We start from the raw sequence: 16241 nt of genomic DNA, 5'->3' as shown, positions 1-16241 counted from the left end.
AGCAGGGGGCCAGTGACCAATGTGGGGGTGGGCAGGGTCAGAGAGAAGCTGAGTTGAGGCTATCACAGACATGGCACCCACAGGCAGCATATGCACTCTCCACCTGTCTTGACCATGTGGTTTCCGAGGACCCACGTCCAGGATCCCATTGCCCCATCTGATGCTGACCCCTCTTTATGGTCCCACAGACCTGCGAGGCTGAGAACCAATCCAAACTCTGCCTCATTTAAATACCGCCTGCACCTGCCCTGCCCCCAGCTCCATATAACCAGCTCTGTCCATTGAGCCGCCTGGGTTGTGCTGTAGGGGCTGCAGATGTGTGTCTGCTACGCTGAGGCTGGTAGGACTGGGGCCTTTACGAACTTGCCTTCTCTTCTCACCCACATCCCCCGCTGGACGAGCACTTAGGGCTCCTTAAGTCTCGGTTTCCTCATCTGTGTGATGTGCCACTTCCCAGCCAGAGACCCGGGGTCCCCCTGGAACCAGGGTGGTCCTGACGCCAGCAGGCTGAGGTGCCTGGACCCTCCTGTCTTGTCCCTGCAGAGTGTGGGGCCAGGCCAGCGCTGGAGAAGCCCACTCGGATCGTGGGGGGGCTTGGGGCCTCCTTGGGGGAGGTGCCTTGGCAGGTCAGCCTGAAGGAGGGCTCGCGGCACTTCTGCGGAGCCACCGTGGTGGGGGACCGCTGGCTGCTGTCTGCCGCCCACTGCTTCAACCAGTAAGGCCCCCTTGACTCCCCCGATATCACCGGGCAGGTCCCCCACCATCAAATCCCCACGTGCTCAGAGACCACTCAGGACCGAGGGCTGGCAGGGGGAGCGGCCTCCCCTCCCCACCAGGCTCACGTCTAGATGCAGATGGGGTGAGGTGGTTGGGGGGCAGCGTGAAGAAGTAGGGGGCTCTGGGGAGCAGCTTCCGGGAGGAGCCTTGTCTGTAGGGGACACAGGGGCCAAGTATTTGAGGGGACAGTCCTCTCCCCTTTGCTCAAAGGCGGCAGCATTGACCTCTGATGGTCACAAAGCCGTGGGGGCCTCTTATACTTTCTTGTCCCAGAAGGAAATGAGGCCCGGGGTCAGGGGGCTCCCTGCCTCACCCTCCCCGGGGCCTGGGTCCCCCAGCTCTGCCTGGTGCCCTGGGGGCTGCAGAGGTGGGGGCGGGGAGTCTAAGCGGCCCCTTCCTGGCAGCACGAAGGTGGAGCTGGTGCGGGCTCAGCTGGGCACTGCGTCCCTGTCGGGCGTTGGCGGGAGCCCCGTGAAGGTGGGGCTCAGGCGGGTGGTGCTGCACCCCCAGTACAACCCCAGCATCCTGGACTTCGACGTGGCCGTGCTGGAGCTGGCCAGGCCTTTGGTCTTCAACAAGTATGTGCAGCCCGTCTGCCTGCCACTGGCCATCCAGAAGTTCCCTGTGGGCCGCAAGTGTGTGATCTCCGGGTGGGGCAACACGCAGGAGGGCAACGGTGAGCTCCCCATGCCCCCTGGCCTGGGGCTCTGATCCCCCTGCTTGCAGACCACTCACCTTTCCACTACCTCAGGGTTTCAAACTCCGGCCTAAGGCAGCTGCTTTTTATTTTATAGTTTTATTGGCACATAGCCACACCCACTCACTCATAGATGGCCCCCTGGGGCAGCAAAAGCAGAGCTGAGTGGTCTCCATGGAGACTGGCCCATAAAGTGGACTGTATCTACTATGTGGCTCTTTGTGGAAAAAAGTTGGAGGACCCTTGTTATACCACGCATAGCCCCCCACCAAGAGTTAGTGCCTTCTTTGAAGTCTGAGTAGCCCCCTGCAGGGCACCCACGGTGCTAGGGAACCCACTTGTGGGCCATGGTGAGGCTCTTGGGCTCTGGGGTCTACCTCTGTCTTGCTATGTGACTTAACACACATCCCTGCGAGGACACGAGCCTCCGCGCCTCCCTGTGGGTGGGTGCGGTTGTGGTCAGAGCGAAGCCCTCGCTTAACAGTGAGCCCTCTGTAAGTGGCCCTGGGTGGGTGCTCCTTGTCTTGGCAGCCACCAAGCCTGACCTCCTGCAGCAGGCGTCTGTGGGCATCATAGACCACAAGGCATGTAGCGCCCTCTACAACTTCTCGCTCACGGACAGGATGATCTGCGCCGGCTTCCTGGAGGGCAAGGTGGATTCCTGCCAGGTGAGTTCAGGAGGGACCCGGCTGAGAGGGACCGTGACAAGTCCTGATTTAAAAGGCTGCCTAGCACATGTTAACTGAGAATCCATGAGTATGTAAATGACCACCCTGTCACACCTGACATGTGGGTGACCCATTTTTAAGGGGAAACCAATTGGATCCAGAACATAAAAAGCTAGCTAGACCACGCAATCAGGGCCAGAGACACAGGGAAAAGAAGTCCAGGGAACGCCCTGGCCTGGGGCTCAGTCCCTGGTTAGGGAACTGAGATTCCAGAAACCACGCGATGTGGCAAAATAAATATAAAAAAATATAAAGAAAGAGAAAAAAAACGCACAGACCAGTGTTACCTAGAAGCATAGACACAAAAAAGCCTAACAAAAAGCAAATTCAATTCACTAGGGTATTATGAGGAAAAACATCACAACCAAGGTGAGTCGATCTCAAAAATCTCGGCTCCACACAGGAGACTCTGTCAATGTTATTCAACGCATTTGTACTTTGAAGAAGAGAAATAGGATCATCTTCAAAATCAGAAGAAAAGCATTTGAAACACAACAGAAACCTACAGCAAACATGATGCTTTAAAATCATTTTACTGGAGTATAGTTGATTTACAATGTGTTGGTTTCTGATATACAGCAAAGCGACTCAGTTATATATGCATATACTTTTCATATTCTTTTCCATCATAATTTTAAAATACTGAATATAGTTCCCCATGCTATACAGTAAATCCGTAATCTGTTTTCTATTTAGTAGTGTGTATCTGTTAATCCCTCCCTGACCCTTCCCCTCTGGCAACCACAAGTATATTCTCTGAGAGTCTGTTTTTGTAACTTGTGTCATATTTTAGATTCCACATATAAGTGATACATGATATTCGTCTGACTCATCTCACTTAGTATGATCATCTCTACGTCCATGCATGTTGCTGCAAATGGCACGATTTCATTCTTTTTTGTGGCTGAGTAACAGTCGATTGTATGTACGTACCGCATCTTCTTTACCCGGTCCTGCCAGTGGACATTTAGGTTGCTTACATGTCCTGGCTATTGTGAACTATGAACTTTGGGGTGCATGTATCCTTTTCCAGTTAGATTTTTCGCCTTTCCTGTATATATTGTCCAGGAATGGGACTGCTACATCATATGGCGACTCTCATTTTTTAAGGACCCTCCCTACTGTTCAGAGTGGCTTCGTTAATTTACACTCTCAGCAACAGTGTAAGAGGGTTTCTTTTTCTCCACATCCTTTCCAGCATGTTATTATCTGTAGATTTTTTAAAAATATGATGGCCATCCTGACTAGTGCGAGGTGATACTTCATTTTTTTTTCACTTTTCCATTGTAGTTTTGATCTCCATTTCTCTAGTAATTAGTGATGATGAACATCTTTTCATGTTCTTATTGGCCATTTGTCTTCTTTGGGCAAATGTCTATTTAGGTGTTCTGCCCATTTTTTGATGGGGTTATTTTGTAGTACTGAGCTTGTGTATTTTGGAGATTAAGCCCTTGTCAGTTGCATCGCTTGCAAATAGTCTCTCCCATTCTATAGGTTGTTTTTCATTTTATGCTTCGCTGTGCAAAAGCTTGTTAAGTGTGATTAGATCCCATTTGTTTAATTTTGCTTTTATTTCTCTTGCCTTGGGAGATTGACCTGAGAAAACATTGGTAAGGTTTACATTTTGCCTATGTTAACTCTTCTAGGAGTTTTATGGTGTCATGTCTTACACTTAAGTCTTTAAGCCATTTTCAATTTATTTTCGTGTAGGGAGTGAGGAGTGAAATTCTAACTTCATTGATTTACATGTGGTTGTCCAGCTTTCCCAGCACCACTTGCCTCTTTTTCCCACTTTATATTATTCCTTAGGAGGGCTGTTTTTTTCTTCAGGGTTTTCTGATGTTTTGTTGCCAAGGCAAAAGTAAGAGCCATCTCAGCTCAGAGGGGTGACCTGCTCCAGGTCACACAAGGTCCCGCAGTCCTGCCTGGGTGTGAGGCTGGCTCCACTGAGGAGCTGCTGCACTCGTGGGCATGTGGGAGGGCCTGGCAGCACTTCCACAGTGAGGATGCTGGGTGCTCAGCCAGCCCTTTGCCTTCCTTTCCAGGGTGACTCTGGGGGACCCCTGGCCTGTGAGGAGACACCCGGTGTGTTTTATCTGGCTGGGATCGTGAGCTGGGGCATCGGCTGTGCGCAGGTCAAGAAGCCGGGTGTGTACACCCGCATCACCCGGCTCAAGGGCTGGATCCTGGCCACCATGTCCTCCCACTTGCTCCCCACGGCCCCGCTGCCCACCACGAGGATGCCCACCAGCAGTCATGCCACCAGGACGACAGCAGGCCTCACAGTCCCGGAAGTCATGGCCAGCACACCCACTCCCTGGGCCACCAGCAGGGTGACCAGTCAACCTGCCGACAGGACCACCACAACTGTGACCTCCACCCCTAGGGGCCAGACACCACTGCCCCCAGCTCCGAAGACCACGGTGGGCGCCCAGCTACCAGGTACCTGGGGGGATGGAGTGGAGCCTGTGGGTGGCAGGTTATTGTGTCTGTCGTGGGGGTGTGTCACCGCGACCCAGCTGGGGGCCTAAAATGTTTGTCGTCTCCCGGTGCTGGAAGCTGGAGTCGGAGATGGCAGTGTGGGCAGGTGGCTGCCTCCTCCCCTGTCCTCAGGTGGTCTCCCCTCTGTCGGTGCCTGTGTCCTAACCTATAGGACCCCAGTTGTACCAGATTAGGGCCCACCCTATTACTAATAACCTCATTTTACTGTAATCATCTCCAAACAGTCTCATCCTGAGGGTCAGGGCTTCCACTTAGGAATTTCAGAGGGGAGAGAAGTCAACCCATTGTGGCCCCGACTCTGCAGATGCACATGTTAATGGCCAGTCCCACAGGATCCCATTAGGGTCTAAGTGGGGACAACTCGGCAGTAAGTAGCCGAAGATGTCATGACAGAGAACGTGGCCCTGGGCTTGTTTGGGACATTATTAAATATTAATCAGAAACATATGAAACTGCTGTGTTTGTGGGTCAAAAATAAAAGCCCCATCAACTGTAGGCAATTTTCTGTGGCTGAACCAGATGCCAGAGGCAGTATCCTAGGCTTTGGGGGAGAATGGAGCCTGTCCCCACTTCCGCCACCCCCAACATTCACAGAGCCCAGGCGGCCTAAGTCCCCAGACATAGACCTGCACCCACAAAGTCAGGTTTATGGACTCACTACAAGGCAGGCCACACCCCCAAAGAACCACGGGGAGACTCACCAGAGGAGAGGCCAGCGCTGTGGGGTGTGGGGACAGAGCAGGTGCTGGGCATGCTGGAGTGAGCCCAGAGCCAAGCAGACCACGTGTGTGTGTGTATGTGGTGGGGGTATCTGCACCCCGTGCCTCCTGGCTTCCACTCAGGGACCACAAGTTTAAGACAGGTGGGACGTTGAGCCCAGAGCCCCTGCGAATCAGGTCAGAGTCTGTGTGATTCCTCTGGATCCAAGGGGATCTCTGCTAGCTGCGACTCCCGCAGGCTGCTCAGAGGAGGGTGTTGACACTGCAGAGCCGCAGTGTGCCCTCAGAAAAACACTGTGTCCTGTTAACCCTGCGGCTGGGTCTGGTCTCCAGCCCAGTGACGCCTATGGAATTTTCCAATAGCTACAGTTCTTACCATGGGGCCGGGAGGTGGAGGGAACCCTGAAATGGCCCATGTTGTTCTACGTGGGGGTAGTGTTTCCAGGAGAGGGGTGCAGCTTCGGCCGAATTCTCCAGGCCTCCTGGTCCCAGGCAAGCTCCAGATAGGGTCAGGTGGGCCAAGGTAGTGGCCCCCCTCTGTCACCACCTCCAGGTGTGGGCACTGAGCCCTTCTGCTCCCTGCAGCCTCTCTTTCCCCTGCTGAGGGGGGCAGGGGAAACAGCTGGGTGGTGGGGACAGAATCAGATGTGTAACCTGAGCGTCCCTTCAGCTGGTGATGGGGGCCCTGCAGCACCCCCTGAAACCACCCATCTCTTCCTACTCTCTTGTTCTGAGGGTGCACCTTGTGCTGGGGGTGGGGGGGTCCACAGGATGGGGGACACCCTGGGAAGGACCCCAGGTCACTGGGACTCGGGTAAAGAGCCCATTGCCGGCATCCAGGAAGACAGGCAGGGCCTCCTGGGAAGCCGCTGGGTGTGCGAGGGCTTGGGAGCAGCAGGGAACTGGACTCCTGGGGACTGAAGGCTGCCTGAGAGGAGTCGGGATGGGAGGGGATCCTGGCACGGAGCCCCAGCTGGGGAGGTGCGGCGCCAAGGCTAAGGGTACAGGAAACAAATGCATTTCAAACATCTGGGACCAGAAGAGGCGCTGGTAGGACCAGGCCCAGTGTCCCGTGGGTGGGGCGTTTTCCTGAGGGGGGTCTCCTACCCCACTCCTCCGCCCTAGCACAGCCAGGCAGGGCTCCATGGTGGGGCGGGACAGTTGGCATGGAGGAGGCACGGGTCCTCTGACCAGCGAGCACCTGCCTCTTTCGCAGACTGCGGCCTGGCGCCGGCTGCGGCGCTGACCCGGATCGTGGGCGGCAGCGCTGCGGGCCGCGGGGAGTGGCCGTGGCAGGTGAGCCTGTGGCTGCGGCGGCGGGAGCACCGCTGCGGGGCTGTGCTGGTGGCGGAGAGGTGGCTGCTATCGGCGGCACACTGCTTCGACGTGTGAGTCCTGAAGGTCCTGGCCCACGTCGGTGGTTCACCAATCCCAGCCCCTGAAAATTCAGAGCGTGGCGCCTCCGCCTTCGCCCGGAACGCCCTTTCCACACACTCACAGCCCCGGGTCCCTCCTTCGCGCAAACCTTCCCTGCCTACCCACCACCCCAAACCTGGCTGCAAGGGGTGAGTCCAGCCCCCACCAAATGCGGGGTTGCAGGGGGCCTCCGGCCAGATCTCTGGGGGGCAGTGAGACACTTTCATCCCCAGCCCAACTGTCTTGGACCGGCACCACCCTAAAGGCCCTCCAAGGTGAGAGGAAGTTCCCCTTCCTGGCAGGGTGCCCAGGAGGAGGGCCGGCCAGGGTTCCTGCCTTCCATGGAAACACCCATCTCAGGATGCGCCTCACAGTGCCGAGGTCGGAGCGGTTGGGAGGTGGGACAGGGGGTCCTCCAGCCACCAGAGCCCCAACATTAGGCGGAAATGGACACAGCGTGTAGTGTCACCTCAGTGCCTGGTGGCCCCTCATCCTCCCCGCCCCCCCCAATTCTAGGGAAAAGGAACACTCAACTGAGGTCAGGTGCCGGCCACGTGTGCAGGGGAGCCCCCGATAGGGCAGGGGCGTGAGGACCCGGGCGGACGCCTATCCTTCACATCCCACAGCTACGGGGACCCCAAGCAGTGGGCAGCCTTCCTGGGCACGCCGTTCCTGAGTGGCGCTGATGGGCAGCTGGAGCGTGTGGCGCGCATCCACAAGCACCCCTTCTACAACCTCTACACGCTCGACTACGACGTGGCACTGCTCGAGCTGGTGGGGCCAGTACGCCGCAGCCGCCTGGTGCGGCCCATCTGCTTGCCTGAGCCCGCCCCACGGCCCCCCGACGGCGCGCGCTGCGTCATCACAGGCTGGGGCTCTGTGCGCGAGGGAGGTAGGTGCAGCCGCCCCTCTGGGGCATCAGGAAGGATCCCGCCCAGACCCCCACTGGGGATCCCTGTGGTACCGAGTGGGCACACAGCCGTACTAAGTCCCGTCTTGCCGCTCGCCTGCAGGCTCCATGGCCAGGCAGCTGCAGAAGGCGGCCGTGCGCCTCCTCAGCGAGCAGACCTGCCGCCGCTTCTACCCGGTACAGATCAGCAGCCGCATGCTGTGTGCCGGCTTCCCGCAGGGAGGCGTGGACAGCTGCTCGGTGAGCGACTGTGCAACTGAACCGGGGGTCCCCGGGGCCCCACCCTCACGACACAAAGCCCCTCAGCTGCCCGCCCCACCTCCAGTGCACTTCCTCAAACAGAGCAGCTTTCTGCTCTCCTGGAGTTTCCCCTGAACGCCGCCTTGGCGGACACCTCTAGAGAGCCGGGTTCCACCCCACGGCATCCTCCCCCAGTCAGGTAGAGGGGTCAAGAGCAGTGGGGCAGAGGCCATGTCTTCTCCAGGCCCACCAGGCAGGTGTCCACCAATGTCTGCCAGCTGGATGAAAGCTCACCTGAGCACTGAACCCATTTCTCAGATGGTAGTGAGGCTCTCCCGGGGGCAATGACTACAACTTACGTGGGGTCACGGAGGTCAGGCCAGCCCACCCTTGGCTGCTGCGGGGGAAGTACTGCCCGCTCTGAGTACCTTTCCTCTCTCCCCTCCTCAGGGTGACGCTGGGGGACCCCTGGCCTGCAGGGAGCCCTCCGGCCGCTGGGTGCTCACTGGGGTCACCAGCTGGGGTTATGGCTGTGGGCGGCCCCAGTTCCCGGGCGTGTACACCCGGGTGGCTGCTGTCAGAGGCTGGATCGGGCAGAACATCCAGGAGTGACCACCACATGGCTGCCCAGACCTGGACCAGAGTCGAGGAGGTGGTGGGGCGGGGGTGGGGGGGGGCGTGGGTAATGGGGGTGCAGTTGAATTGCATATTTTGTTCCAATAAACACAGCCCCTCGTCTGTAGCCTGCTGGCTCGGCACCTCCGTGTCACAGCAATGACCAACTGCCCACCCCTCACACAGGGCCTACAGCGGGAGGGATGGGGGGACTTCCAGGGAGAGGCCCACCCTCAGCCTCTGGGCAGCCTTGTCTGCAGGCTCCCCTTTACATGAATAACACTCCCTGTCACCTGGGAGTCCAGGGTCACTGGGGAAAGAAAGGGAGGGGTGCTGACGCCAGTCCCCAGAGACCCCAGCAGGGAAGACACACAGGGTCCCCCCAACATACCCTCCCTCCCTCAGCGATCTGTCTCCAGGAGGTCAGAGTATAGAAGGAGCCTGGCCACAACCACAGGTCCAAACCCCGATTCTATGCTCAGGCATGAGGCTGCCTGACCTGGGCGCAGTGCCAGAGCTGCCCTGGGTCTTTGCTCTCACCCCTCCAGCCCCCACCCTGAGGAAGGCTCCCAACCCTGACTCCCCCACCTTCAGCAGGAGGGAACACAATCTCTAAGTTAAAGGGTCCCGAGATAAGAAACAGAGCTACACACACACAAATGGTAATAAATGGCACCTCCACCAGACTGAGTCTCCCTGGATGCCCACTTTATATTAGCATATTAGATGACACACCCACCAGCAGCCAGGACCAGATATTAGGGATCAAAACAGGGCAACCAGGGTGGCCCCCCTCAAAAAAGCCCTGTCTGGGGAGACTAGTGCACATGCCTCCCCAGTGTCAGCCTCTCCTCCTCCTCTTAAAATTAAATCTCTTTGGCCAGGTGGGCAAGAAGTTTACGGTTAACTAAGCTCCTGATCCCCCGTTCTCTGGTCACTGAATAAAGCTGCTGTGTCCATCTCAGCTTTGGTCTCCTTATTCACCTACTGGAACCTGAAGAGAAAGAACCTCCCCTGAAGCAGAGAGCTGTGGCTGGGAGACCAGGGTCCACACCACTTAGTTTGATTACAAACTGGCACTCAACGTGGGGTCTACTCCCTCCTGTAACTCAGGGCTTACTCACTGACACGGGGGACAAGACCAGCTGAACCACCGGGCAGCTCTGAACCCCTTGGGCCAGTGAGGGCTACTGAATTCATCCTGAGATCTAAGAGCAGCCGAGGATCGAGCAGAGCGCTCCCCAGGTGAAGAATGTCTCCAGCCTCAGCACATCTACAGCAAGGCGGCTGGCTGCTCGCTGCAGACTGGGGCCGGGTCCAGTAGGACTGGAAACTTCCAGTCACTGACATCAGAGGGGACCTTATCACCTCAGCCCTCTTCCACAGCATCTCTGCTCCCAGCCACACAAGGACTGGGTCAGATTTTAGCCAGAGACCTAGACCACATGGTGGGTGCCGGATGTGGTGGGTGCCAGATGTGGTGGGCGCCGCATCACCAGCTAGCCAGCAAGGCCCCAGGGAGCTGGAGACAGACTAGAAGCAAGGGCTCCCGGGAGGCTGGGGAGGGGGGTTGTGTGTGTATGTGTGTGTGACCAAGCTGCTAGCCACGCAGAACTGCCACTGGGGTGCACCCTCCACAGCTGGACATCACTGCCACTAAGAGAGAACTCATGATCTTTTGAACTGTCACCTGGCCCCAGTATAAACCGGCGGAGGGGGAGAGCTGCCCAACCATGCTCTCTAAATCCTAACACCATTTCCCAACTGCATCTCTACCACCAGCATCTGAAGAACATGGGCCAAGACCTCATTCCAGTTTCTCACTGTGCTATGCATGAAATGTGGGGTTACTTCTAACCTCCCTCCTGGTATTGGGGCCCCAGCCTGAGGGTCCTCATGGCCTCCTCTCCCACCCAGGGCCGTGTTCCTCTTCCACTGGCTCACCCAGGACTCCTGAGTCACCTATCCCACCTCTCCTGGTTCCCATGCCTTCTACTCTCTCCAACCCCCATCTCTCCACACCTCCTAAGGGGATCAGTCCATGGCACACCCACCCTCTGGGCTCAGTAGGCAATTCCTCCCTTGGGAGGTCCCCAGTGGAGGGAGCAGTGTGACCGCTGTATATGTAGCCCTCTTCTCCCAGATCTACAGGACTGAAAGGGCAGATCCAAGGGTTTGAGGGGCCCCTAAGAGGGTCCCCTTAATTTAGTCCAGGGAATGTTCCAAACCTGTTTCCCCACTTAGTGAACATTTTATTCTCCTGGGGAAGAAAAGGCACTGATTATAACCCATACAAAGGAGGAAGCTGGTAAGACCCATCAAAGTCATGCCAGACACGCTCTGTGGTGTGTTAGTCGCTTAATCGTGTCTGACTCTTTGCAACCCCATGGACTATAGCCTGCCAGGCTCCTCTGTCCATGGGATTTCCCAGGCAAGTATACTGGAGTGGGTTGCCATTTCCTTCTCCAGGGAAATCTTCCCGACCCAGGGATTGAACACAGGTCTCCTGCACTGCAGGCGGATTCTTTACTGTCTGAGCAACCAAGGAAGCCCATACCAGCCTGGAATTCAGGCTGTTTCCAACACAGACCCCACGTGGGACCATCAAGAGGAAGATGGCCAGCAGCACCTCACTCTCGGGGATGTGATTTGTAGGGTTCCTGGAATGCCTCAGGGAATGCCTTCGCGTGTACATGAACGTGAACCTGGGGTCAGTGGGTGGGCAGGCCATTCTTAACAACTTACTGACCACAGGTGGATGAATGCGTCTTTTGTTACCCGAACATTATTGACTGGAGACATTTCAATATTCACTTACATAACAAATCGCCACAGACATTAGTTCCTGCAAAAATCCCTTGGTCAATAATGTGCAAAGTCCCATTTCACTTTCCAGAGTGTCCAGACATTAGAACATTATACAAGCTGGAGACAGGGCCCCCCATGCCCACTTCCCGGGGGTGGAATCAGCATTTAGGGTGTTCAACTGGGACCTGGAGGCAGATGCCAAGGAAGACAGACAAGCGGAACCAACAGCCAGTAACCTGGCTTCAGCTATTTGGCCCCCCAAAGGGACTATGTGGTATCAGTGAGTCGCCCTGGCTTCCAAAGACCACAGTGGGGAGCAGAGCTCAAAGCCAGTCATCATGCACAAGGGCTGCAGCAGGGCCGCCGGAAGGGTGACCCACGGCAACCTGGTTCATCCTTGCCGGCTGCACACGTTTAAGAGGACTGAAGGTGCCCAGGAGCTCCTTGGAGAAGCCTTGGCTGTCTGACCACGGGGGTAAAGCGGTGGACTTTCTAGTGGACATGGGGCGCCACTCTGTCTTGAACACTTGACAGGATAGAATGAGTGAAGATAAATGCGGAATGATGGGAGTGGAGGGGAAGCTATAGGAACAGAGCTCCCAAGTGTGACTCGGGAGAGGGTCATCTCACTCTTTCTTGTGTGTCCTGGAACACCTGCTTTCTCTAACACGGAAAGACATACTATAGAAACTGGAGGCTGTGGTTTATCTCCAAGACAAACACCTCAACACGGAAACCCCTTTGACTGTGGGTCGCTTCTGTTCTGTCACCCTAGTGCTATTGCCCTTGCCAAGAATACTTTTTTTGGGGGGGGAGCCCACTGAGCAGCATGTGGGATCTGAGTTCCCCCACCAGGGATCAAACCCCTACCCTGTGCATTGGAAGTGAAGAGTACTAATCACTGGACCACTGGGGAAAGCCGTTTCAAGAACAATGGCCTGATTAATCTTGAGGGGGTTACTTCCTCTGTATGGTCCCGAGATCAAAGCAGTCCATCCTAAAGGAAATTAATCCTGAATAATCATTGGAAGGACCAATGCTGAAGCTCCAACATTTTGGCCACCTGATTCGAAAAACTGACTCATTTGGAAAAGACCCTGATGCTGGGAAAGACTGAGGGCAGGAGGAGAAGGGGACGACAGAGGATGAAATGGGTGGATGGACAGGAGTTTAAGCAAACTCTGAGAGAGAGTGAAGGACAGGGAAGTCTGGGGTGCTGCAGTCCATGGGGTCGCAAAGAGTTGCATAGGACTTAGTGACTACACAGCAACAAGCTGAGGATTGCAGGCACTTTGAGTCAGAATAGGAGCTATTCTCCAATGAGTGCTGTGTGTGTGCTAAATCGCCTCAGTAGCGGCCAACTCTGGGACCCTATGGCTATAGCTCGCCAGGCTCCTGTCCATGGGATTCTCCAGGCAAGAAGACTGGAATGGGTTGCCATTCCCTCCTCCAGGGATCTGCCCCACCCAGGCATGACCCCACCCTGAGTCTCATGTCTCCTGCACTGGCAGATGTGTTTTTTTTTTTTCAGATGTGTTCTTTACCACTAGTGCCACCCGATGAGTGGATGACATTCTGCCAGTCCATCAAAGAGCTGTCTGCCACAGCACAGTTAACATTGTAAATCCCCTGGCTGAGAGAGGACCTCAAGTTTCAAAGGAGAAAACTCAACCCTCCCCCAGCAGGCAGAGCTTTGAGGGCTCCTCAGAGCAGAGGGGCCCAGGGCACAGTTGAGGGAGAGGAGAGAGGGGCCTTGTCAGAGGGCACCCCCAGTACAAGAAAGCAGCTCTGGGGTTTCCTGGGGATGGCCGGGTGGGTTCTGTTGTATAGGGATCCCTAACTTTAGCTTAGATTACTAAGCCCTGGTATGAACAATTAAAAGTGAGGGACCGTGGAGAATGAAATGGCAACCCACTCTAGTATTCTTGGCATGAGAATTCCATGGACAGAGGAGCCTGGCGGGCTACAGTCCATGGGGTCACAGAGTCGGACACAACTGAGCACAAAACGCACAGAAGATTGCAAAGACTTTAATATGAAAAAGAAATTTTAATGTCTCAAGAATAAACCTTTAAAAAAAAAGGGAAGGACCAGGCTTCCTTGGGGGCTCACTGGTAAAGAATCCGCCTGTCAACGCAGGAAACATGTGCTCCATCCCTGGTCTGGGGAAGGTCCCACATGCCACAGAGCAACCACTGAGCCCAACCACTGAGCCCAGGGGCCGCAGCTACTGAAGCACATGCCCTCTGGAGTCCACGCCCCGTGACAAACGCCCAAGTGCAAGGAGAAACCTGTGCACTGCAGTTGGAGAGAAGTCCCCGCTCTCCCCAACTAGAGAAAGGCCCACGCAGCAACAAGACCCAGCATAGCCAGAAATAAACAAAAATTTTTTTAAAGTGAAGGAGCCTGACCCTTTAGAGTGGACCCAACTGTGACCAAGTGCTCCTGGAACGTTCCCCACATTAGCTTCATGGAACCCATTCACAGCTCCATTCACATGCATGTACACACACATACGGAAGAACTCACCAAGAGACACACACACACACACACAGAACTCACCAGGAGAGCCACGTACACACACACAGAAGAACTCACCAGGCCTCTGACTCAGGCTGCAGCCTATTCTGAACAACTGGACCAAAGTTCTGAAGGACTGCCTTGTGCTCACAGGCTGTAGCTGTTAATTCTCGGCTCCTCAGAGAGGTGAGGATTAACTTCTGGATAGCTCCTGACCAGCTGAAGCTCCCCACCCCACCGACCATGTCCAGCTGTTCATAAGGAAAGAAGCAGGGGGCAGACAGGGTGGAACCCAAGTTGCACTTCTAGATGACCTGCTGGTGACGGGGGCCCTGCAATGTCCTCACCACGCCTGCCTGCACCCTCAGCCAGGTCCAAGGTTAACCTGTGATCGGGAGGAAGTCATGGGACAGGGTCACCCCTGGAGGCTGGACCTGCAGAATCCGAGTGTTTCACCCATGGGAGGAGCTTCACAAAAGATGGAAATGCAAGGGAGGGCATGCCCTGGGTCTATCACTCTAGCAGAGGACGCTAAAGCTCTGCCCTCTGGCTGCTCTGCGTACAAGCCAGGGCACTAAAGTTGGGGAAAGGGCAAGCTGTCTGCAGCTACACTGACTCTAAAGCCAATGGAGGCAGCGGTCACTCACCACAGAGCCTATCAAGGGGGAAATGCAGGAATAACAAAAGGAAGTAACAGGGGAGACACAGCAGCTGAACAAGTGGAGAGGGGATCATGGACTTCGATATGCTGCCGTCTACACCCCAGAACAATGGCAGCAGGCTTTCAGATGGTGATATCTTAAAAGCCCTGAGTGCCTGGGGTGGATGGATACTGGTCATGGGCAGCTGTCCCTCCTGTCGGCCATCACACTGCAGGCCATCTGGGCAGCTCACCTGAGTACACAGGACAGTCAGGAGGCCCCATGTCAGTGGCTCATCAAGTCCACGACCATCCCTGTTCTCCAGTCTCCTTAAATGGGGTCGGAGCTCACTTTGTCTGCCTCCGGAATAAGCCCAACACTCACCCACCCCCCGCAAGGTCAACGGAGTGACCCCCACGTGGGATAGAGCCACACATCCAGGTCAAGACTGGCAGACTGATTTTCTAGGGATGCCCTGGACACAAGGAAACATCAGACGTTTGCTGACTGTCACCGACACCCTCGCCAGCTCGATAGAGGCATGCCCCACCCAAACGGATACTGCCCTGGAGTTCTCCAAGACCCTGCTCAAGGAAATAACCCCTCTGTTTGGGCTCCCCAAGTCCATCCAGAGTCACAACAGGCCCACCATTGTTTCCCAAATTTCTACGAACTCTTTAGCATTCTAGGAATTAAGTGGGCTTTTCATGCCACTTGGAGACCACAATTGTCGGGAAAAGTAAAACAAATCAAACCCTAAAAAGAAACTCAGCCAAACGATGTCCAGATACTCACCTGCCCTGGCTCTCCCTCCCCTAGAGCACTTGTGAGAACATGGACAGCCCCCAAGGAACACGCAGGTGGGGTTCACGTGGGGGCATGTGACGGGTGCCCCTTCCTCTAGGACCCAGCTCCAAAACCCACCTCAGGGAGACAGAAGCACTGAAACATGCCTTAGAGAGGAGAGTCAGAGCTGTACACACCTACAGGGATTTGGAACTGCCTCCCCTGACATCACTTCACATCCTTTTGTCCCTGGGGACTGGGTTTGAGAACCTGGGAAGCTGGAAATCCACAAGACCAGTTAGACCCCCAGGTGCTGCTGTAGCCTGCCAGATTCCTCTGTCTGTGTGATTTTCTAGGTAAGAATACTGGAGTGAATAGCCATTTCCTCATCCAGCGAAATTCCTCGACCCAGGGATCGAACCTGCATCTCCTACATTACCAGGAGGATCCTTTTACCACGGAGCCACCTGGGAAGCCTAGACCCTAGGTGGGCAGGACCTTCCCAAGTAATCTCGACCACCCACTCTGCAGAACGATTACAGGGCATGACTCCACGGGCCACCGTACCAAAGTGACATCACCTACACCTGAGAAAGAAGTTATTGAGCCACCCACTCAATATACCAGTGAACCTGCCACAGACCTTAAATCACCTCTTTTTTAAACCATGCCTCGAAGCTTGTGGCACCTTAGTTTCCCAATCAGGGATTGAACCCCAGTCTCCTGCAGTGAAAGTGCTAAGTCCCAATCACTGGACTGCCAAGGAAGTCCCCAGCTCACCCTCGCTTAGACAAATCCCAATTTGTGCACAATGCACGCCAGGCCGGCTAAGTTCTCACAACCCAGACATAACCATTCATGACATCTCCCAGCCCCAAGAGC

General features: G+C 55.5%; 1 protein-coding gene across 2 annotated transcripts in view; it reads left to right on the top strand.

Annotated features, from left to right (window-relative positions):
• Positions 1-8632, top strand: part of TMPRSS9 (transmembrane serine protease 9) — a 56938-nt gene extending 48306 nt beyond the window's left edge. For both annotated transcript variants that reach the window (XM_010807063.4, XM_024995039.2), the window contains 8 exons: positions 544-715; positions 1182-1453; positions 2006-2142; positions 4248-4644; positions 6640-6811; positions 7466-7731; positions 7853-7989; positions 8440-8632. In XM_010807063.4, the coding sequence (XP_010805365.1) occupies positions 544-715; positions 1182-1453; positions 2006-2142; positions 4248-4644; positions 6640-6811; positions 7466-7731; positions 7853-7989; positions 8440-8601 (1715 nt within the window). In that variant the 3' untranslated portion in view covers positions 8602-8632. The remainder of the gene's footprint in view (positions 1-543; positions 716-1181; positions 1454-2005; positions 2143-4247; positions 4645-6639; positions 6812-7465; positions 7732-7852; positions 7990-8439) is intronic.
• Positions 8633-16241: the final 7609 nt, after the last annotated feature.

Source organism: Bos taurus, chromosome 7 (genome assembly GCF_002263795.3).
Source record: "Bos taurus isolate L1 Dominette 01449 registration number 42190680 breed Hereford chromosome 7, ARS-UCD2.0, whole genome shotgun sequence".
Taxonomy (NCBI): Eukaryota; Metazoa; Chordata; class Mammalia; order Artiodactyla; family Bovidae; genus Bos; species Bos taurus.
The sequence above is the reverse complement of the archived record's forward strand: the minus strand, read 5'-3'. Positions and strand labels throughout refer to the sequence as shown.